Below are 22,556 nucleotides of genomic sequence, written 5' to 3' on the forward strand. Positions count from 1 at the left end.
TCGGTTGGCCGACGGCGTAGCGCCGCCGTCTTATAAAGTTTTGCTATTTTGCTCGACTGCGAGTTCGAATCCAGGTTGTGGCGATCTTTTAATAAACGTATGTTCTTTTATTTATTTCTTTATACGTAGCAGTGATGTAGTGCTCACTTATACAATCATAACCGCTGCATTGGATATGGGATGCATTTTGAACATTTTCAGAAATATGTTTGCGACTGTGTGACGGATCAGGTGACCGAGGCAGACAACATCTGCCGCTGTCGGGGCAAAACAAACACGCACGCGTAGCCAAACCAGTAGGTTCAAAAACCCAGTCGGCACGTAACACCGGAGCTGGAGGATGCCAGATCGTTTAAGAAGTAAGTGAAACATGATTCCTTGCGGCTACAGTTAAAGTAAGGAATCATGTTTCACTTACTTCTTAAACGATCTGGCATCCTCCAGCTCCGTTCCTCCAAAATACGCTCGCTCCCGTGGGCGTTCCTCCAAAATACGCTCGCTCCCGTGGGCAGCTACTTCCGTTTTCGCTTTCGTGTTGTGTTGCGCCGTTCGTGTTGCGTTGCGGCATTTGCGGTTGTGATGTGGCTTTTGTATTTTCGTGTTGCGGCGTTCGTGTTGTGTTGTGGCGTTTGCGGTTGTGTTGTTGCTTTTGTATTTGTCTGAACCTTCTCGGCCACCGTAAATTACTCATTGTTTGTTGGACTCAGCACTCACCCTTAAAGGAGCAGAGCAGTGTTTTTTTACAGCACGTTTCAGCCTATTGGGCCCTTATCGGCTTTCGTGCAGTTACTGACCACCATCTGCGAGATACTCTACATGAACCTTAAGATTATGGATCTCTTTCCTAACTTTCAGGCAGTGCTGTGACTTTTCAATCCAAACCGGGTAAGGGGAAATCATAGAGTGGCATCAAGGAGCAGAATGAGATGTGATACAAATGACGTCCATCACAGAAGGCCTCAGGCTGCGCTTTTAGCATGCTTTTAACATGCTTTTGAAATACTCATAAAAGAGGCTTGTGGACTGTTTAGAGTGACTGTTCCATCTCATTAAATCCATCCAACCTATTGCACATTAAAAGTAATTCAGTGCTTCTTTTCATGAAAGAAAAGCAGTTCTCCGCTCTATATTTGGAGATCAAATATATGGCTTTACTTATTAAATATATCAAATAATAATAAATACATTCATTTAACACCAGACACGTTAACCTCTAAGCCAACTCAGCTGATTCATTAATGATATAAAAATGAGGATTATTGGGGTTAATGGCACCATTTTCAAATATTGGTACCCTGTTCATTCTGTGATGAACAAGGAAATCTTTTTTTTCCTCTTGTATAACTTTGTTTTGTCCTGAAAGGACTGATCCGTCCTTTCTTTTTTTGTTCTCTTCCGTCATCCCCTCTTTATTTCCGTCCACCTAATTAGCCGACCCATCGACCGGACATTTAAGGTCCTCGCTGGGACATCAGCAGAGCCCTGATGGCCTCGACTCCCCAGCAGAAATTAATGAGCTGTATGGTTCGGATGAGTGTGTTGTGCCTGCAGGACTTTGTGGTATATGGACAATCACAGAGCAGCTGACGTAACAAGTGGCTGAAGGGCCAAACGAGACGTCCCGCCAGCGGGAAATAAGACTTGGCATGGTGTGAAAGAGCAGTTAAGGAAACCAAATAAGGCTTTGTGGCACAGACATTAGACAAAGACTTTCCTCAATTTCACCCGCTGTTGGCAGAGAAATATTAGTAGTAGAATCAATATCATATATATAGGAAGGGATTCTCGTTTTAAACAGTCACCTTAAGTGTCACCTTACTTTGTGTCTTACAAATCACGGTATTTGTAACGACAAAGGGGAAACGTAAGAATGTTTTTAAGAGGGACCCATAACCACAAGGCGAGGGTCAGCTGACAAAGAGGCAACCAAAGACGTCGCTAAGCTTCTTTTTGTCCCCTTGTTAGCTGTTTATATAACAATGTTTAAGACATTATGAAAAATAAAGAAGCCTAGGTTTGTTTTTGAAAGACAGAAGTTAATGAAACAGAAAAGATTATTAGATAACCTGCCGAGTCTTCATTTTTAACATTCTAATCTGATTTGAAAAGAGGAGAAATCCAATTCTCGGGTTTTTCATTGTTTGAATGCAAATTGCGTCATTTACTTTCACCGCTCCATTACATTGCTAGTGTAGTAAAAAGACAAAGAAATAATTGTTTTTTCCTCATGAAATGTATCCCATTCTTAATATAAAAATAATAACACTACAGAAATGATTATTAGATAGGTAGGTAGATGACAGTTTGTTAAGGTGTTTAAAACGGTACCAGCCAAAGATTTCACGAGGGAGTCTGTGTCCTTCTGCTGGTGAGGTGACTGTCCGACCCCCCCCCCTCCCTCATGGATTAACCAGTTATCTCCGTCATTAACTGTCCGGTGAGATCATTGCTCACTGTGGAGCGAGTATCTGATTATTCCGTTGACCCCAACCTCACACACCAATACTTTCCATTGACCAACATGGAGCCTGCTGTTATGCAGACCCCCAGAGACACAACACACACACACACACACGAGTATGTGTCCACTGACCGTATGGCGAGCAGCTCTGTCTTCTCATCTGGATCTTCAGGATGATCCCCTGTTGGAGATACGACAACATTCCCCGTGTTCATATTTCTAATTACACGTTGAGTAAATCCCTTGTAAAATCGGAGCTGTGGGCCAGATGATGAGAACCACTCACGTCCGCTGATCTTCGCGCTGACCCGCTGCGCCAGGGCGCCGCTCTGAGCCAGCTGGTCCCTGAAGCTCTGGCCCATGTAGTAGTCGATGTCGTTGGCCCTCAGCAGCTCCTCGAAGGCCTTGGTGGTGTCTCCCAGGTGCTGGGTGAGGATGTTGCACACGCCGCGGCCCTCCCTCAGCCGCTGGCGGAGGTGCGACAGCTCTCTGGCCTGAGCCTGGATCAGAGTGTCGAATTTGCTACAGAGAGAGAAGATCGGGATTGAACGTTGCACGTTTTGATCCTCACAGGAGATGCGAACGTGAAAAACAAACTGCTGCTGTTGAGGTTCACTTTCGCGATCATTCAGATTCAGATTCATTCACAATCAACATGTCAATCAGCTTTTAAAAACATTGAATGTTGTAACTGATAATAAACTCCTGTGCCGTTTTATTGTCTTTAGATTTCATCTACCTTTTAGATGTATTCCAATAAACTTAAACAAATGTTAACAAACATGTTTTCTTGTGTCTTGTTCAGTCAGTCGGTTGCCCTGTCTGAAGATAGCGTAGCTCCACTGTGCTGTTTGTGAAGCCTTATGTAAATGTGAATAATGTAAATATGACTCAGACTTTCCTCAACAATAGAAACGCTCTAAAGGGGAGTTACTGTAATCGGCTCAAGGGCTTTCCCCTAAATTCTGTTCTGGTATTTGTATATATTAATGAATATATCAATATTTGGACTTGCGTATTCACATGGGAACTCAAATCAGGCAGCACCAAAGCCTCGCTGTAGCTACACTCTGGTCCCACGTGTCGAATGGGTTCCCGATCTCGTGCCAGTTAATCCCCTCTGACTGTCAGGCAGCAGAGTTTACAGAAAAACATCTGTGGTGACGCTCGATTATCGTGGACCGATACTGAGGTGAGGCTTAGTGTCTGCAATGATTAAAGGATTACTGAGAGAGGCTAATGAAAAGTTATTCTTTTTTTTACTTCAATTCTTTAGAAAGATAATCAAACCAGTGTTTGTGGCTTTGGTAACAAGTGTTCTAAGTCAAAAAGATGGAAATTCCTGCTTTTCAAAATAAGAAAAGGAAACTGTAGTGTCCTGTCACTCACCCGGGCCAGGTGGCAGACTTTAAGTCCTCGCTGACAGACTTTTTGCCTCCTTTCCTCAGCTGGTCCTCCAGTGCGTCCACGCGGGACACCAGCTCCTGCAGGCCCTTGTCCGGGTGAGGGTGGCGGGGCGAAGCCAGAGGCCCTCCGTCGGACGACTGCCAGCCCTCGTCCTCCTCCGCCCCGCTGTGAGAGGGCGAGGCCTGGAAGGACCAGTTGACCTTGCGAGGGGTGGCGGGCCCGCAGTCGCTGGAGGTGGAGAGGGACCGAAGGCGGCTCTGAAGCCCGCGGATCACTCCCTGGGAGCGGGACAGCTGGGAGCGAAGGTCCTCGACCAGGCGCCGCAGAGACGACATCTCGTCTCCGTCGCCGGAGCTCTGGGTGGCGGTTTTCGTGAAGGTGGAGCTGCCGCTGCTGCCGCTGCCGGCGGGCCACCACTGGGTGCCGCAGTCCAGAGACGTGCACATCTCCAGGTCATCGAACTCTGTCAGGGAACAGCAGCGTCCAGCAGAACCACGTTATTAACTTTTCAAAGGAAAAGAAATGAAGCGCTCTCTGCTGCCCTCTAGTGTTGGATGATGCTACTACTACTATTGATTGTATGTTTTGAACATTTGTTTCCATCACTTTGCCCCGTCTCCAGCAGTAGGACGCACCTGGGCTGCTGGTGTCTTCCCTCTCGGCCTCGTTCTCACTGCGGCCGCACGTCTCGTAGCCCATGTCCTGCAGGTCCACCTGGACCTGCTTACTGTCCTGCTGCACTGCTGTCTCCGCTGGAGACACAAAAGGCAGCTTTACTCCAGTGTTTCCTGTCGTCGTCAACAACAATTTGAGTTGTTTTGGTTTTACACAAAGCAGGACACCCGGCCGTCCACTCACTGAGCAGCTCCCTGTAGTCCTTGAGCTGCTCGGCCTGAGCATGCACCGTGGCTTCAGACACCATCAGCCTCTCCTGTAGCTCTTTGCTCTTCTGGTGCAGACGGACCGTCTTCTCACCAGAGGACACGGCGCCCTGCGGCTGACTGGCGGCCGGCAGCTCGATGTCCAGGACATCCTGGACCACGAGCTAGAAAAGGGACCAGGCGAACGCTAATGTTAGGTTGGCTTCATTAGTAGGGACAGCTGTTGTCTTGTATACGAAGCGGCCCCCCCTGCCTTACCCGTGAGGAGTTGGCGAGCAGGTGCAGGGACTCGGGTCTGGCGGCTCTGAGCTCATGGGCGGTCTGGACGTCGGTCCGCGAAAGAGACACCTCGCCATCCCAAGTGTCCCACATGTCAGAGCTTTCCTCCTCCTCTTCGTCCTCCTCCGCCTCTTCTATGGTCACATCCAAATCCTCCACCTCCTCCTCGTCCTCCTCCTCCTCCTCTCCGTGGTGGGACACTTTCTGGTCATGACTCCGTGTACTGCCACTCAGCTGATGCCTCAAATCTCCGTTTTCGGCCTGCAGGCTAAAAAGAGCTTTCCTTGAAAGCAGACGGAGGGAGAGGACGGGTCAGAAACAGGTTTCATTTGGTTCCGTTTGTGCGTCCGTCTGCATTCATGACTGTGAGAAATCTGCAGGACTGGTGTTCATGAAACGTGTCAAAAAGGTGTGCTAAAGGTAATGGAAGATCCCAGCCACGCTCTCTCTCCACCTTCCTTCACAAATATATAGATTCATGTTTAAAAAAATATATACAGATATGTTTTTAAAAAAAGGCTTTGTAACTTCTTTAAAAAGCCAGTAGTTTTGTGTTGAACAAACAAGAGGAAATAGTTTAATTGTCAGGGACTATTTTCAGCTGCGGATTAATTCAAGTGTTGCTCAGGTGGGTCTTTGTGGTCGGAGGATGGTGATTGTGGGATTGAAAATGAACTAACGTGTGTGTGTGTGTGTGTGTGTGTGTTCATGGTGATGAAGGGACATAACACGTAGAGTGGCTCACTGATGTGCTACAATGCAACAATGTACATGCACATACAACACTTGCAGGGTCCATCCCGCCTTATTCAAATGGTCGTACCTCATCTGCGAGAGCGAGGAGAAGCCGGTCTTCTCCAGTTGAGCCTTCAGCTCTCCCAGCTCTCTCTCCACCGCCCTCTTCTGCTCCACCAGCTGTTTGACCTCCGTCAGTCCCTGACCATCAAAGAACAGGTCCTGGGAAGAAGGCTTTGCTGTTCCTCCACAACCCTGTGGACAAATCGGAAAGATTTAAGCTGCGGGCCCCCGAGATGCAACTCACTAACTGCTTCATACACGCGTACTTACATTTCAATCTAAAGGAAAACACGCTGTAACGTGGCTTTACAACGACAGATGGGAATAAAGGGACAGTAGAATTCTCAGCTTTATTAGATTTCATCCTGTTCAGATCAAAGGTATTCATACCACGGACTGGACCCCCCGCTGGGGCTCCTCTTCATCAACGCTCTCGGTACACTCGCTGTTCAGATCATCGTCGGCCTCGTCTTCGTCCTCTGAGCTCAGCTCTACGCGAAGCAGGAGAAGGAGTTAGATTGCTGCCCTTAGACGAACGTCGTCGCTAACATTCCACTCAACACAGCGTCACGCCGTCGGCACTGAGAAAACCACGCATCATCTCATTTGTTGACTACGTCCTTTTCCCATCACAGCGGATTCCGCTTCGCCCCTGAAGTTAATGTTACACCTTAGTTCAACTGTAGGTGCTCAGGAAACAGGTCCGAGTCACCTGACAAGGACCGCTGTGGGTTTTCAATTGATTGTGCTTCAACTTGTTATCTCTCGATGTAAAGTCACTATTGAATACTTGAGGAACATAACAGATCAACGAAAGGGAAGAGGCTTGAACAGAAGGTCGATTCTAGGTAATCCAAGCCCTAATAGTGAGTAATTAATGGCTCAGGACTCAATGTGCTGCGTGATGAAGGCCTGTCTCTAATTAGCATCCTCAGGGCCACGTTCAACCTCGATGGGTCATTCATTCCTTGATTTGGTGTCTTATAGATATGAATTTTCAGGGCTGAAGTCATGTCCATCTCCTTTCTGGCTTTTGAACCAAATGGGTTGGTCTGGGGGTATTTGGGATATCCTCTACAATATTTCTCATACAATAGGCTGTTTTAAGAAAAAAAATGAAATAAAAATGTGGGCAACTGATGTTTGTCCGCCATCTACTATATAACAGTGTGGAGATTTATATTTCACACAATCCCGTAGGGGCAAATATAATGTGAAAAGCGTATATTTGGCACATTGTATGAATTCACATTTAAGTTGTGAGACAAAAATAGGGGGGGGGGGGGTCTTGGTAATGTGAAACTGGACTCGAGAAGTGGATTCTGATCTACAGTAAGGAATCATGGAATATATTCAGAAGGCTTATTTATTGAACAGCTCAATTACATTGAAATAATAAACCACATAGGAAGAAAGAAGCATTCATACTTAGTGTGCTCCAGTGCGACACTAAATTGTGTGATATTTGTGTTATGGAATATATTTTGAATTGCAGAGATAGAGCTGATGATGTTGAATTGCACATTGAATGCATTTACTCTCATTAAATCACAAATACAAACTTGTATTTCAACATCTAAATATTTTCTTCCTAAAAGACTGCTGTAAATATATTATACGTATTCGTTATCACATAAAAGGCATTGCGGAATGTGCTTATCTTTTCATATTGGTCAGTAAAGCAGAATGTGAGTGGTTGTTGTTTTTTGCAGCACTCAGAAGCCAGCTCATTCAAGCTGTAGGCATACGTCACCATGTACGTAAAAACATTTACAAGCCCATTGAACAGATTGAATATTGTTTTGAGTCATACAAAATATTCTGAAGAAAAAGCCGTCTTTGACATTTAACTGAACTGAACCGTTTAATTAAAACCTGACCATCACTGATGATAAAACACAGATGAGCTGTTCCAAAAGGACAAAATATACGTTATATATAAAAGGTATATATAAGAATATTCATTAAAACAAAAGTATTCATTCAAAGAATCTATAGTTTAAGTCTGACATTGCACCAGGTTTGATTGATCGATCAGGATATATTAGTATTCATCATTTTCTTCTATGGACTACAAGCTTTTTGTGCACAAAGATCACGATCAGTTAGTAGGATGCTGAAGCAAAACCTCAACCTAATCTTGCCTAATTATTTTACATTATATATATTTTGTTATCCTTATATATGAAACTTAAAAGTATCACATATAGTGGCATCTACAGATTCGGTTAAAGACTACGACCAAATGAGGACCCTCTCCTCCGCGATGCATGAGAACCACGATGGCAGGGAAGTTTTTATAAAAATGATGAAAAACGATGAACTGTATCATGAAATGAAAGTAGAGAAGCGTTTAGAGGCGTGCAGAACAGCAATTACAGTACAAAAGGTTTCCAGTGTCAGTTACACGCACAAATAGTTCAATCTTGTTAAATCCGTGTGAACACCACCCAGCACCACCACAGCAGGACACTCAGAGCCCCACACCACAGCCGCAGCTCCCTGAAGCTGTCACAGACACTGTCCCATGCTTCTCTGATGCCCACCTCCAAACTCGGGCTGCCTGTGGACGGGCCCTGTGGACGAGGTACCGTCCCTCTGGACCAGGCTCTCCCTCAGATGCTGGACCTCCTGCGTCAACCGCTCCACCAGCGGGAGACCGGAGGGCTCCACCATCTGCCTCTGGAAGTCCTGCAGAACACACACATACGCAACGGCACGCACGCACAAACACACACGCACGAGGACGACCATGTATACACACACGCATTCATACGCAAGATAATTAGACAAACAGCTGAATTTAAAACAACAAATATGTTGCATTTCTGTTGAAAGATGTGATATGAACCATAAAAAGATCCCTCTCACTGACCCTGATGATCTGCTCTTTCACGTGTAGTGTCCCGGTGAGGGAGTCCACCCTGCTGGCCAGCTCCTGGACCTCCTTCCCACTCCTCAGAGCCAGACGCAGCTCCTCCTGCACCACCTGGAGCTCCACACCAGAGTCTGGTCCGCGGTGGGAGGTCGATCCGACACCTGAGCTCAGCTGTCTGCGGAGCTCCTGCAGCCTCCCTGTCTGCTCGGCGAGCACCTCACCGAGCCGCCCCGCGGAGTCCTGGAGGGAGATGGGTGTCACTTCATCCGTGTAGGACTTGAGACCGAGCGCCTCACCTGGGCTCCCGCGCGCTACCTGAATGTACTGGTCCCTGGAGCTGATGGTTCGGAGAAGATCCTGGACCTGCTCCTGATGCTCCTGGGTCTGGTGGGCCCGGTCGGCCATCGCTTCCTGGAAGAGGCGGTCTTTGAGCTGTAGGCGGACCGTCAGCTCCTCTAGGACGTCGCCGCTGGGAGCTGATTGGACGTGAGCCAGCAGGGAGAAGCGCAGGTCCTGCATCCGAAAGGACAAGAAAGGACATAAATCCACAGCAGGAAGATCAACAGAAAGACATTCAGTACAGTGCTATTCAGCAGGTCATGTTCATTTCCCAGCTGTGTGGTAAATGTGGTTCAAGTCATGTGGGCTGACATGCTGTCCTTCAGCTAAAATTATTTTTTAGATTGGTTCTGTTATTTATTTAAGGAAAATTGTAGCTGCGTGTTCCTGTCTGTACCTGGGCCTCCTGCGTGCGAGCGTGCAGCGCCGCCTGCAGCTGGCTGATGATGGCGTCTCTCTCCCTTAGGATGCTGCTCCGCCTCTCTTTGCTCTCCAGCTGCTGCCGCTGGACATTCCTCCAGGCGTCGCACACCTGCTCCAGCTGCAGAGCCTTACCACGCACCAGCACCTCCAGGCTCTGACACACACACACACACACATGCACAAGCACATGGATGACCAACAATGAGAAGTGGCGGCGGCGGCAGAGCGAGAGAGAGAAGGCGCGTGACTCGTGTGTGTTCTCACAGTGATGGTCTCCTCGTTGATTGACAGGACGCAGCGCTGCCTCTCCAGGTCCCTCTCCTTCTCTCTGAGGAGCAGCTGAAGCCTACGCGCCTCCTCCGCCTTCTCCTCCACGGTGCGGAACTTCTCGTCCACCGCTTGCTGGGGGTTTAAAAGGAGAGAACGTGAAGCATCACTGAACCTTTTGTTGTTTTGACAGACTTGATATTTGGAGCTAAAATGAGATGGTGAAAAAGTGTGTGTGTGTGTGTGTGTGCTTTTACCTCGAGAGCTTGGTCTCTCTCCTTGATGCGCTGGCGGAGTTTCTGAAGCAGAGAGTCTCTCTTTTCCTTTGGATCCTCCAACAGCTCACAGTAATTCTGATTGAACACCAGTTCACAATAAGAACATAGTCCAAAGAAGCATGTGTGGACCCACAAACTTCTCAGTCTATCTACAGGGATTGTATTTTAATCATGTACCAAATTTGGAGGTGAATCCCTCAACTGAAACTCTAAATTGAGTCATTGTAGGTGAATTTAGTATCCCGGAGGTGTTTGTAAGCGCGGGTGCGGGTTCAAGAGTGTCTGACCTCTATCAGCTGCTCTTTGGTCTGCAGGGACGTCCTCAGCTCTCGGATGGTCCTCTCTCTCTCCTCCTCCTGCCTCTCCCGCTCTCCCTGGGCCTCCCTCTGCTGCTCCTCTCTCTCCTGCAGGGCCGATCGGGCCTTCTCCAGAGCCAGCTGCAGATCCTGAACATTGCGCGCACACACGTCAAAGAGGTCGACGGGCTCGTTCGAAGGAAATCAACGAGAAGAAGAAGAATTAAAGTATAGCCATTCAAAATCCTCACCTGGTTGTGCCTCTCCGTCTCCCTCCTGTGCTGCAGCGCCCCCTCCAGGTCGCTCTCCAACCTCTGCAGGGCTCGGCTCAGGTCCTCCTGCGTCCTGCACGCCTGCCGCTGCCTCCGCTGACCGGCCTGCAGCTCCAGCTGGGCCTGGAAGAGAGACGCCTGCAGGGCCAGGACCTCGCCCTGACCGCGAATACTGTCCGCACCCGACACCTGCGGGTCCCACGGGGCGCAGAGAGGACGGGTGTGAAAAGAGACTGACCAAAGGAAAGCTTTGGTGTGGGGTACGAACCCGTGTCCTCTTGTACATGTATATACAAATGAAGTTCAGAGCCGTGTCGTGGAGACAAACCTGCAGCTGCTGCAGCTGGCTGCGGTTGGCGAGCTCTTTGAGAGAACACAGCATCTTATTCTGTTCCTCGATCACCCGGCACAGCTCTGCAGCCTGCACGCACACACACACACACACACTTTAAATGTGAAGCTGTGTTTTCTTTATGCGTTCCCTCTGCTGTGTTCAGTCTTTTCTTTCTCTGTTAGACATAGTTTCTTGTGTCTGTCTGACTCGCTCGACCTCTTTCTCCTTGGAGTTTGCAGCATCAGTGATGTTCTGGATGCTTCTCTCCCGTTGCTGGGCTTCCTCTTGGGCTGAACGAAGCTCCAACTCCATCTTACAGAGATGCTCCTGCAACCTCTACACACACACACACACACTCTCAGTACATACAGCTTTGCTGTAGACCTCAATGTCTTGTGCTCATGGGATAAATGCGAGGATCAGGGGAGGAGTTGGTACAGTGACGTGTTCCTACCTGGTTCCTGGTCTCGCTCTCTCTGATCTTGGCTTGCAGCAGGCCGACCTGGTCCTTCTGCAGCTCGCCGACACAATGACCTGCATTGCCGTCACACCGGCTGAGGTGGCTGTGCTGCTCATCAATTAGCCTCTGAAAGACAAAGCACACATTTTGGATTAGTTATGCCTGTATATTCATATTTGCTGACCTATACCAATATCCATTTCAGTCACAGTAGTGACTAGAGATAAATAATATGGTTGACAGGCACTTTTCTACATGTGTGTTGTTTCTGCAGCTGTTGGGTGAATGATTGAGTGAAAGTGGAAACTGACGTCAGCTCACCGCTGGATAACTTCCTTGGGAACTAGCTGTTGCCATGGCAGCAGGTTGTTGACTCCCTTGTTTTTGTAAATTATATAACGAAGTGATGTCACTGTGACCTTTGGGAGACTTTATGTGGGACCTTTATTACAGGCACCCAAAACTACACAGGTTTGGACTAATAAAAGAAATCCACGGGCAACACTTTATATCATGGGTCCCATAATAAAAGTAGTAATCTGACAATGTTCTGAGACATCATATTTTTTAAAAGGAGGAGTGTAATTTCCTCAGTTTGAGCTCTTTGGTACAGACCGGCATGTTGCTGTATGACAGACCAAAGAAGCAACATGGCGGCCCAGAACAGATCGGCCTTGTCCCTGTCTGTTCCCTCCTGGCTCAATGAACCACATTCACACTAGTCATCAACATCACAATAGGCGTTATGAAGCGGGATGAGCCGGGGCAGAGCGCTTCACGCGGACAGACTGCTTCTGTGGCACTTGGAGACTGTTACCGTGGCAACGGTAAGTGTTGCTAGGATACCTACGAGGAGGAGTATTTATGCTCCCCGAGAGGGTAATCCAGGCGGCGGGTGCGGGACCGTGTTCCGTCTGAATGGAGTGCGCACTGAGCATCTTCATCACATCTTCAGATTTGGTTTTCTGTGCGTTATTTTACACCCACCCAGAAGCCGCCCTGTTCGAGACTGACTAGTAAGCCGAAATGCTCTTTTGTTGTGTGTCTGTGATTCAGAGGTCGCTGCTGCTCCCTGCTGCAAAAAGACAGTCCCTCATTACTCAGAATGAAGCTCAACTAATAGTTGGAGAAACCGGATGCTGAAAAAAATTTACATCACTCAGAATAATGTTTGGTCATTAAAATGAATTAATATTTGAACTGTAAATTATATAATTATACTCAGAAATATTATTTATTGATTTGTAATTTATCCAATTTTCCTTACTTTTCCATAAAGTTTGGGAAGATAAAGATTTTTTAAATCCTGAGTGCAGGAAGTCCTGACTTTTGTTCCCTTGTATCAGTGAATTCTTTAAAAAGCTGCCCTTGTCTATACAGACTCAACTAGAGTGAGGTCACAGGTCACCCAGGCATCGCAGCCACTAGTCTACCTGATGGAAACGGAACGGGCCGCACTGAACATGATCGTCCAGCCACTGCTCCTCCATCTCGTCCATCTCCGCCTGCAAAAGCTCCTGCTGGGGACACACTATCTCCGGTAAGGGCTGGTGGGACAACAGCTCGCAGTCTGTCCCTCCACAGGGCGACCTCAGCTGGACGGGCAGGGGCAGTGACAGGCCGTGCTCCAGTTTGGCTTTCCCCAGAACCGGGAGCCTGCTGCCCCTCTGGAGCTTCAGTGGCCGGTACTCGCAGCCCCTCAGGAGGCTCAGCATCGTCTCAAGCCCGGGGAGGGAGCACTCACTCGGGGATTTGTCCCAAGCGGTGTCCCTTCTCGCCGGAGCCTCCTCTGGGCCAGTTTCGTCTCGTTCTTTGTGGTTCACAGGAAGGCAGCTCACGTCCACGGCGGTGTCCAGAGACCCTACGGACGATGCTGGGCTGGGACTCAATCCGTCACACGGCATCTTATCAGTGTCCAACCCGGCCGAGGGGGATTCGAAGGCGACACCTGCAGCCTCACACTCTTCAGATGTTCTGGCGGGGTCCTCGACTCCCGGAGTGGCTGGCGAGTAGCGGGTCGACGGACCGCAGGATGTGCTGCGGCGGCCGACCCTTCGGGGCACCTTGCACACCGCCTCGTAGTCGGAATCCGCAACGCGGAGCACTGCGCAACCCCGACACCGCCTGGGCCTCTGTCCAGAGGCAGAGTCCGCTCCTGGGCACTGGACGTGGTGGTGTTGGTCTTGGGTGTAGTGGTCCAGCGCCGGCTCTTCCTTATCAGCCCAGGATTCATACACGGAGTAAGTCAGATCGTCCTGGATCATATGGGAGTATCTCCCATCCTGCAGGGCGGTCAAATCCACCACAGCAGAGTCCTCAGACGTCCCCGCATCGGTCCCAGCGACCGCCAGGACCGACCCGGGCAGAGCCACCGTCCCATCCTCCGCGTTGTTGTTGTTGTTGTTGTTCTTCCGGTACAGGCCTCCGATACACTGCCTCAGTCGCTCTTTCTCCAACAGCAGCTTGTGGAGCCGCTCCAGGGACAGGGCCTCCACGCGGGCGATGACCGTGTCGAAGCGGTACATGCGGTCCAGCATGAAGGCGCACTTGGAGCAGGCGAACTCCCCGCGGCCGTCTCGGGTCAGCTCGCGGCCCAGGGCGTGGGACAGCAGCACCTGCAGGTTGAGCTTGGCCGCCGGGTGGAAGATCCATCGCCGCTGGTTGCCGCAGAGCTCGCGGGCGCAGATCCTGCAGGCCTCCTTCATCTTCACCACGTCCAGCATCACAACAGCACGTTGCAGCCGAGCCAGTGCCAACAATGTAGCACCGCTTTGGAGTCAACAGTTGGTTTTGTTTTCATTCCCTGGATAAGCCTTGTTTATCCTTGAAGAGCGTCGTTTTGATGTTTTTGTTGCTTTTTAACCTTTCAGGTCGTGAACTGCTGTCCTTTTGAAATGAAAGCGGTTTCAAGCTTACGTTGAATGTGGTTTAAGCGTTTCAGGCTCCATTCTGAGGGAAGATCTTGTCATACGATAGGCCTCCAGCGTGAATAAAATCCCTTCCACTGCTCTGCGCTGATAACTTATAAACTTTAATCAAATAGGCAGAAGGGGAGATTTGATGATGAACTGACTCCATGCGTGAAGAATTCAGATGGATCCTCAACACCTTTTGGATGCTCCGTGTCGGTGTTCCTCTCTAAACAACATCTGAAATGTGGTGGTGCTCAGCGGCAGGGCGGATGTTGGTGAACCCCTGTCACGCGTTCACTTCCTCGACGGCTCTCTGTAAAAAATCACGTCAGATCGATTCCTGTCCCAGTGATTCCGGGTTCAAGAAACGATCCCCAGTTGATCTCACTGCTGTATTTATTGATGTAGGGCGCCGTTTAAATGAATGACGTCTCTCTGCACGACAGCATCTCCCCGCTGCGGCTGCCCCGTTACAATCCGACACGAACACGGAAAATAAAACGATCGACGTATTTTTCTTCTTTTTTTTAGGTGCCTGGAGGTCCACCGGAGATTCTCGGAGTGTCCGATCCGTTTCCTCCTCACCGGCATCGGCTGCAGCAGCGGAGGATGGAGGGAGAGGCCGTCGCTCCCCGAGCTGCTCTCATGACGCGATGACGTTGACCGCGGACAAAGATCGTATATGTGCGCACAAATGTCTCACTCGGAGGATTTAAAAAACTGAAAATGAATAAAAAAAACTAATTAACTAAGTTAATTCCCAATGTTTTAAATGTATATTTTAGTTTACACTATAAATAAATATGTAAAAAAAACTAATATTAAATGAAAAGGAGATCTCAGAATTGATTATTCAGAAATGTTGTCTTTTTCAAAGCTCAGAAACCAAACTGTTTGGTTAATATACTGTACACTCACCGGCCACTTTATTAGGGGCGGACAGGAAACTGAGGCTACAATTTGCACAAGCTCATCGAAATTGGACAATAGAAGATTGGAAAAACGTTGCCTGGTCTGACGAGTCTCGATTTCTGCTGCGACATTCGGATGGTAGGGTCAGAATTTGGCGTCTACAACATGAAAGCATGGATCCATCCTGCCTTGTATCAACGGTTCAGGCTGGTGGTGGTGGTGTCATGGTGTGGGGAATATTTTCTTGGCACTCTTTGGGCCCCTTGGTACCAATTGAGCATCGTTGCAACGCCACAGCCTACCTGAGTATTGTTGCTGACCATGTCCATCCCTTTATGACCACAACGTACCCAACTTCTGATGGCTACTTTCAGCAGGATAAAGCGCCATGTCATAAAGCTGGAATCATCTCAGACTGGTTTCTTGAACATGACAATGAGTTCGCTGTACTCAAATGGCCTCCACAATCACCAGATCTCAATCCAATAGAGCATCTTTGGGATGTGGTGGAACGGGAGATTCGCATCATGGATGTGCAGCCGACAAATCTGCGGCAACTGTGTGATGCCATCATGTCAATATGGACCAAACTCCCTGAGGAATGCTTCCAGCACCTTGTTGAATCTATGCCACGAAGAATTGAGGCAGTTCTGAAGGCAAAAGGGGGTCCAACCCGTTACTAGCATGGGGTACCTAATAAAGTGGCCGGTGAGTGTATGTTTGGTCCAAACATCGTACTCATAATGCAAAGTTGTTTCAGTGTTGTTCTTTGTATTATACTATTAATAGATAGTTTATTATTGGTTGGTTGATTATTATTGGTTTATACGTATGTAATCCAAGCAGAACTTTGTTGTTGTCGGTCGAGGTTGAGCTAAATTGAACAAATTGAAATACTTTTGTTAGCTTAATCGGTAGAAATTGGTGAAATCTTCTCAATTCATCACATATTTGGACGTAGAATGGTATTTGTAGATCTGTAGCTTTTGTTGTTTAAAGTATCTCCAAATTTAGCTCTGCTGCTAGTTCTTTCTTTCAGTGAATCACTGCACCCAGATGTGATGGATTATACAAAAGAATGGTCTACGACCAATGTCAGTAGAATACTTTCAGAAAGAAAATACAATAATGAAATTATATTCTTGGACTACAAACAGAGCCCACTTATGCAAGACTGGGGGGGACCTGGAGTGAATCCCAGTTAGCATTGGGCAAGAGACAGTGTACACCCATGACCGGTCGCCAGACAATCGCAGGCTTTTGTTAGTTAGGTTACTAACTAACAAAAGAAAAGTTAATTTGAAGTTAAAAGTGTCCCGTTTTATGACAGATATTACATTGCCTTTAAGATGCTGATTGGTCTATTCATAGATTCAAACTCCCAATGCTGAGATTCAAAGGCACTCCAGCAGGCAGAAATGGATCACTATATTATTACAACACTGTGTGTCAACTTGTGTAACCCAAGACATTACATTTCCATAATGATCCTTCATGGCAATATTACTCAGTGTGAAAGGTATGAACTGAAAAGAGCAGTCCTGATGGTTTTCCACCAGGTTCATTCAATTCTCTGAATGGACGGTGTGGAAGGAGTTCATGCCTTTCAAAGGGTCACCCGGGCCTCGTCGGGCCGTCCCACGCATGTCACACAATGAGAGGGAGAAGAGAGTGAGCTCCCATTTTGCTGAAGCTCATGTCAGCGAATCACATGGCGCCTTAGCAATAGCAGCGGGACTTTGCTCTTAAGACAATGATGTCATTCCTACAGAAACTCTGCATCGTTTTCCCACAGACTCGCAGCCTTCATCCACCCTTCCGTTATCGCAGCAGGGTGGAGGTGTTGTTGACACAACTGTGTGTTTAAGTAGACAACCGCCGGACTCTATTCTGGCCCTGACTACGTCTACATCCGTCACCCTCCAAGAGCCTCTGGAGACACAACACCAAAACACAGATCCGAAGGAATGAGGCACGCAATCAAAAATCAATTCATCCTAATCAGAGACGAGTGCCAAACACTGCTGACGGATTGCGCCCGCTGTTTATTTTTCCTCAGAGTGGCAGAAATACCAAAAGAGCGGCAGCGGACAATTCATTTCCACGCCTCTTTTCTCCCCTCAAACTCTTCGCTTGTTGGCAGGCCCTCTGTGCAGCACGGAGCGGCTCTCCGTGCAGCACGGAGCGGCCCTCTGTGCACGGCGAGCCGGCCCACAGGGATGCTGACTAGAATCCGATTGGCTCGGTTCAGGACGCAGGACTGTCCTGTGCAGTGACCCGCATTCTCTGACCTAGAGGGTCCACGTGCATTGAAAAGTAAATTTGGATTATAATGTGGTTTAAAAAAGTATTATAAACTGATACCACGCGGTGTGCGGTTTCTTCAAGTATTTGATTTTGCGGCTTCTAAAAGTCATTTGAAGGGGTAGGATCGTTTCTTTCTTCTTTTTTTGATCATAGTTTTGTGCCGAATGTCGTAGGCCTTTAAAAAATGTATGTTATGTGTATTAGGGAAAGGATGAAGGAAGTGAAATAAGTAAAGCAGTGCAAAACCAGCTAAAGGCACTTTATAAAAATAGAGGAACCAGGCGTGAAAGTCCACTGAAATAAAAAAGTATTTTGTGACAAATGAAAGACGTGTATTTAACTTTTTCTACAGTAATAAGATTTTAGCAGTAAACTGTTCTCAAGCTTGTAAGATTAAAGTAATCTGGTTCATTCCACAGTGTGTGTAGTCAACATTAACAACAAATCTAATTTTTTGTTAGAAAAAAAAACAGCTACACACAAGAAGCCGAGCTATTAGATAAATAGTAATTAAAAAAACACAATATTTGCACAAGAAACGTGGGGGAAAGTAAAAAGTGTTCCAAAGGAGAAATCCAACCAGGACCAAACTGCACAGTGCAGTTGTTTCATGTAAGGCCGATCAGGCTCCACTAAGTGGAGCCACGTCTCTATTATCTGACCCGCCGGGTCTGGGAGGCATAAACCTTTAGTTACTCACAAATCACAGTTTTCTTACGCCACTGCTTTCACACGATTGACGACGAGATTGACGACGAGTTTTCTTGTGTCCCAAGAAAACAGAAGCGCACAGTCACAAACAATGTGTGCACCTGTTTTCATTTTGAGTGGTTGCACTGACCCACGTGTGGATACAAAAACGTTATAATATCTCAGTCAGCCAGCTGTCCGTCTGTCGGAGGTTTGAGCCAAAGCACAAAGACAGCAGGAGGAAGAGGAGGACTGCAATTGGCTCATGAGTCCGGGTCGCGTTCATACACTGGATTCAAGGTTTTTTTCGACGTCATTCTTAAGCACAAGTTAATAGACACGGGCCCAGCTGTCATTAGAATGCATTTGGTGTGTGAACACGTGTGTGTTTGAGGCTACTAGCGCAGCGATGGAGCAACAAAAAAAATACCTCAGTTTCTCTTTCTTTCCTTTTGAGAGGAGAGGAAAGACGGCGAACTTTGACCTCGAGCTCCTCGACCCGGAGACCCAGCGCATGTTTCTGCTGCGTCAGCTCCTCAATGACCCTGAGAGAGATAAAGAGAGAGAGAGCGAGGGAGGATCAGGATAACCGGATTCAAGCTGCGGTGAAGTTGAAAGTTGGGGCCTGGGGGCCAGTGTTGGGTCCGTTACAGTTTGTAGGTCGGAGCTGTGGCTCTTTGTCACAGGCGGTTTTGGACGAGGCCAGTCGTAGCCAGTGTCAGCAGCAGTATCAGTGGCAACAGTGCTTTAAATAGCACTGATTTCCAGGGCCACAGCGCAAAATCCAGGGGCCCGAATAGCGATCTCTATTGACCCCTCCCCTTCCACAAGGGCTCTGTGCACTCAATCCCCTCGCTGCAATGGTTTTTACATTATGGTACGCTGTTATTAACAAAGGTTTTTTTCATTACACAGTGTTAATCACCTGGCACTGTGTGTTATATGAGGCTGATTTGAAACATACTTTTGGCTCAGAAAGCAGTTCAGTCAACATTCAACGTTCCCCGTGGTTAGCAGAGGGGCTCGCTGCCAAGGAAAACATTCTGTGCCAACTGGGTTCTTACTTTTTCATGAATCCATGAGCTGTGTCACCTATAAATTGTGTCTATAAAGCGCAAAAATAGAACCGGAAAGGATCAGGGACCAACTGTAGCGTGAATGTTTTTTCAGCAGGAGGTCAAAGTCACCTGTCTTTGTCGGCCATGGTCCGCCGGCCGAGCAGTACACCTGAGCCTCCGCTCTGCTCCTCCATCCTCTCCGCCATCTCTCTCTCCAGAGCCAGGCAGCGCTGAGCCTCAGAGTCGGCCAGCCCGGCCATCCGCTCGGCCTCGCCTCGTGCCAGCGAGGCCTCCTGAACGCCACGCGGCCGGGAGGGAGAACATTGAATCAGGCTTTTACCTCTCAAGTGATTTTGTGTAAACAGATCCTTCCCATGGATTATATTTGTAGTCTTGTTCTCAGGGACGGCTTGGATCCGGTGAGGGACTTTGTGTTTGTGTGTCTGTACCTCTTGCAGCAGCTGAACTCTGGTTTGGAGGATCTCCTGCATGTGGATGATCTCCTCCTGACGCTCTGACAGGCAGCTCTGCAGCTCTGCTTCATTCTGATTGGACAGGCTCTCTGCCGTTGACCTATGGGGTTGTAGTTATGGGCAACAATTATTCTACGAGCAGACTGCAAAACAAAAAATTCCCCCTTTGAGGACGCAGCGCGTGAGCTTGACATATTGACATTTCTTTCTTAAGACCATTATTTGTCAGTAGTTACATCTTAAAAGCAATGGTTTGTTGGATCCATTGGAGATGTCTGATTGGTTGAGGAGAGCCTGACTAACACATGGATGCAATAGAAACAGCTGGATTCAGGGGCAGGTGGGTGTAGGTCATTGGCTTCTCTTTCCCCCGAGACCACAACACACTCATGATTTATTCAGAACTGGCCAGTTAGATCAGGGTGTCATTAATGGGAGTCCCAAAGACTCAAAGGTCATAATGTACTGAGCTCAGTGTGTTCTGCCTCTTAAACATGAGTTTTATGGGATGTTTTTCTTGAATTGATGCTGAGTCACTTGGAACTTGTACTTTAAAATGCAGCTAATTTGAAACAGAAGTTGAAAAACTGCCATCAATGTCTGTCTTGTTTTTCAGTGGTTTGCTGACTATGCAGAACTCAGCTGTTTCCCGGAAATGATTTCCTTTTCCTGAACCCAAATAACCAAGATGGATAAGGTGTGTACAGGTTTTAATTAGCATTTGAACACACATTGTCATAGACTATTATGCAAATGTTTAAGGAGGCTGATATTTTGATGTATCTAAAATACCACATTTTTCAATATGCCAGGATTACTCAGTGTGGAGAAGTGGTTTTATCTTCACTTTATGTTAATGTCCAACTTGGCTACAGCCACCATATTCTGGCAATCATTTCAAGATTAAGATCATATGTAAAAATCTGGGAAATGTCTTAACAAAAAAAATAAAAAAAGAAGGCTGTTCCCTCATAAAATAAACCCTGCACATGTCCTTTCACATTTGATTAATGAAAGATATGCCATACATGTTGCAGTTGCATTATGAAAAAGAACCCCTGCACATTCTTTAAGATGTTAGCGAAGGGGTTCTTAATTGCACTCTGGCTTTATAAAAAGGAGACGATGTCCATATATTTCACCAAATGCACTCACTGCAATCTGCTTGCATGTTTTTTTTGTGACACTCCGCTGACAGAAACAGAGATGGAGGGGGAACAGAATCCTCCTTGCTTGGCTGAGGTTAACAACAAAAGACTCAAACAGAGTGAGCCATGTGTCCAGGGAAGAGGACCCCTGGGGGGGGGGGGGGTTCTGTCACTGCTCCACCACTCGGCAACTTCAACAGCAAGAAGGTCACACTCGGCTTCTCCTCCCCACATCTATCAGTCGGGCTGCGTTAATAGCTCTAATTATAAACTGTGGCCGGAGGGTTTATTTTTGTAACAGCAGGGCACAGAGAGCCTCTGCACTGAACCCAAGCTTAACTCTGACATTTGCTCCCCTCAAAGGCTGCTATTCCCGCTCCTTTTCTTTATTTTGATAAAGTGCCAAATTGACTGGCATTATAACTGCCTACACTGCGTAATAAACACTTTACCTGAGCAAATGGTGTTTTTCCAATCTCAAAACAACGGTAATGGACATGATTTTCCATCCTTTCCATTCCATCCTACTTTCAAAATGTTGTCAGGGAAACCGTGTCCAATGGACTGCCTACCAACCCCCAAGCTGTGAAAATACACAACCCACTCAGACCACCTTGATCAAAAAACTACTTTTTCTACTAAATCCAATTTAAAGAAAAAGGCACCAATTTTCTTTTTTTAAAAAATTAAAATCATGTAAACATAAAGATAAAGGAACCTTTTTTTGGCCCACAGACCGGTTTCATCTCAGACAACATTTTGCGGACCGGTCTGACATGTGGGGAAATGAGGAACTAGCATATGTAATTGGAAGAGAATCCCAATGGCTTTTGTCTTTTTTCCAAAAAAAAAAGTCAAATGAAAACAACAAATTATTTATGGTGCGAGGTGACCCACAGACCGGTACTGGTCCACTAAGCTGAGAAACACGACAGCTCTCTCACAGGCAGGTGCTGGAGCTCAAGTCTCCAACTGAGCAACACAACAAACTCCAAGACACCTCTGGCCTTCACTCTCCTCACCCCCCCCCCCCATCAAAACAAACCCACAGTAAATCCCAAACCCCCTCATCCCCCTCTTGGTCCTGCACCCCAGGACACAGAGCCACTTCATCTCCTTTAAAACCATTTTCGGTACTGAGCCCATACATGGCATTCCTCCCAGCTTAGTGTGTGTGTGTGTGTGTGTGTGTGTGTGTGTGTGTGTGTGTGTGTGTGTGTGTGTGTGTGTGTGTGTGTGTTTGTTGTGGTAGCTAGGTGAGTCCGGGGGCCAGTGGGCCCGGGTGTGATGAGAGGTAGCCGGGTCCCAAGGGGGCCCAGGCTCTGATGTACCGATGGACTCATTGGGAAATAAAACACAACTAGCAATGAAAGCAGTGTTTGTGTTGTTCAGCGTTTCAGTACATCTGTGCAGCACAAGCAGACCGTCCTGGACTCGCTAATATATACTACGAGGGACTAGTCAGAAATGACACCATCATAGTAGCTAAGAATTCAAATACTCACAGAGCTTGATCCAGAAGCTGTTGTTTCTCCTCAAGATCCTTTTTCAGACTCTCCACTTCAACCTTTAATGCGATGTTCTGGGAAAGAGATTAATTAGACAAAACAATAAGAACCTGGCAACAGGCAAAAAGAGTAAATAGTTGATTATCTCACTGGTGTATTGAGTGAAAGTAACATT

At 47.4% G+C, this 22,556-nt stretch overlaps 1 protein-coding gene across 4 annotated transcripts in view; it reads right to left on the reverse strand.

Moving 5' to 3' along the window:
• Positions 1-22,556, reverse strand: part of pde4dip (phosphodiesterase 4D interacting protein) — a 67,922-nt gene that overhangs the window by 12,613 nt on the left and 32,753 nt on the right. For 3 of the 4 annotated variants that reach the window (XM_062563648.1, XM_062563646.1, XM_062563647.1), the window contains exons 1-20: positions 12,807-14,964; positions 11,368-11,499; positions 11,130-11,249; positions 10,908-11,000; positions 10,559-10,768; positions 10,299-10,457; positions 9,991-10,086; positions 9,731-9,868; positions 9,441-9,620; positions 9,020-9,217; positions 8,702-8,944; positions 8,373-8,517; positions 6,217-6,317; positions 5,852-6,018; positions 5,008-5,311; positions 4,727-4,913; positions 4,504-4,620; positions 3,851-4,331; positions 2,748-2,983; positions 2,594-2,642 (exon numbers count right to left, since the gene is read on the reverse strand). In XM_062563648.1, the coding sequence (XP_062419632.1) occupies positions 2,594-2,642; positions 2,748-2,983; positions 3,851-4,331; positions 4,504-4,620; positions 4,727-4,913; positions 5,008-5,311; positions 5,852-6,018; positions 6,217-6,317; positions 8,373-8,517; positions 8,702-8,944; positions 9,020-9,217; positions 9,441-9,620; positions 9,731-9,868; positions 9,991-10,086; positions 10,299-10,457; positions 10,559-10,768; positions 10,908-11,000; positions 11,130-11,249; positions 11,368-11,499; positions 12,807-14,096 (4,646 nt within the window). In that variant the 5' untranslated portion in view covers positions 14,097-14,964. Of the gene's footprint in view, positions 1-2,593; positions 2,643-2,747; positions 2,984-3,850; positions 4,332-4,503; positions 4,621-4,726; positions 4,914-5,007; positions 5,312-5,851; positions 6,019-6,216; positions 6,318-8,372; positions 8,518-8,701; positions 8,945-9,019; positions 9,218-9,440; positions 9,621-9,730; positions 9,869-9,990; positions 10,087-10,298; positions 10,458-10,558; positions 10,769-10,907; positions 11,001-11,129; positions 11,250-11,367; positions 11,500-12,806; positions 14,965-18,624; positions 18,740-19,381; positions 19,546-19,701; positions 19,826-22,378; positions 22,456-22,556 lie in introns of those variants that run through there. The other variant, XM_062563649.1, reaches the window with a different exon arrangement.

Source organism: Pungitius pungitius, chromosome 7, assembly GCF_949316345.1.
Source record: "Pungitius pungitius chromosome 7, fPunPun2.1, whole genome shotgun sequence".
In the NCBI taxonomy this organism is placed as follows: Eukaryota; Metazoa; Chordata; class Actinopteri; order Perciformes; family Gasterosteidae; genus Pungitius; species Pungitius pungitius.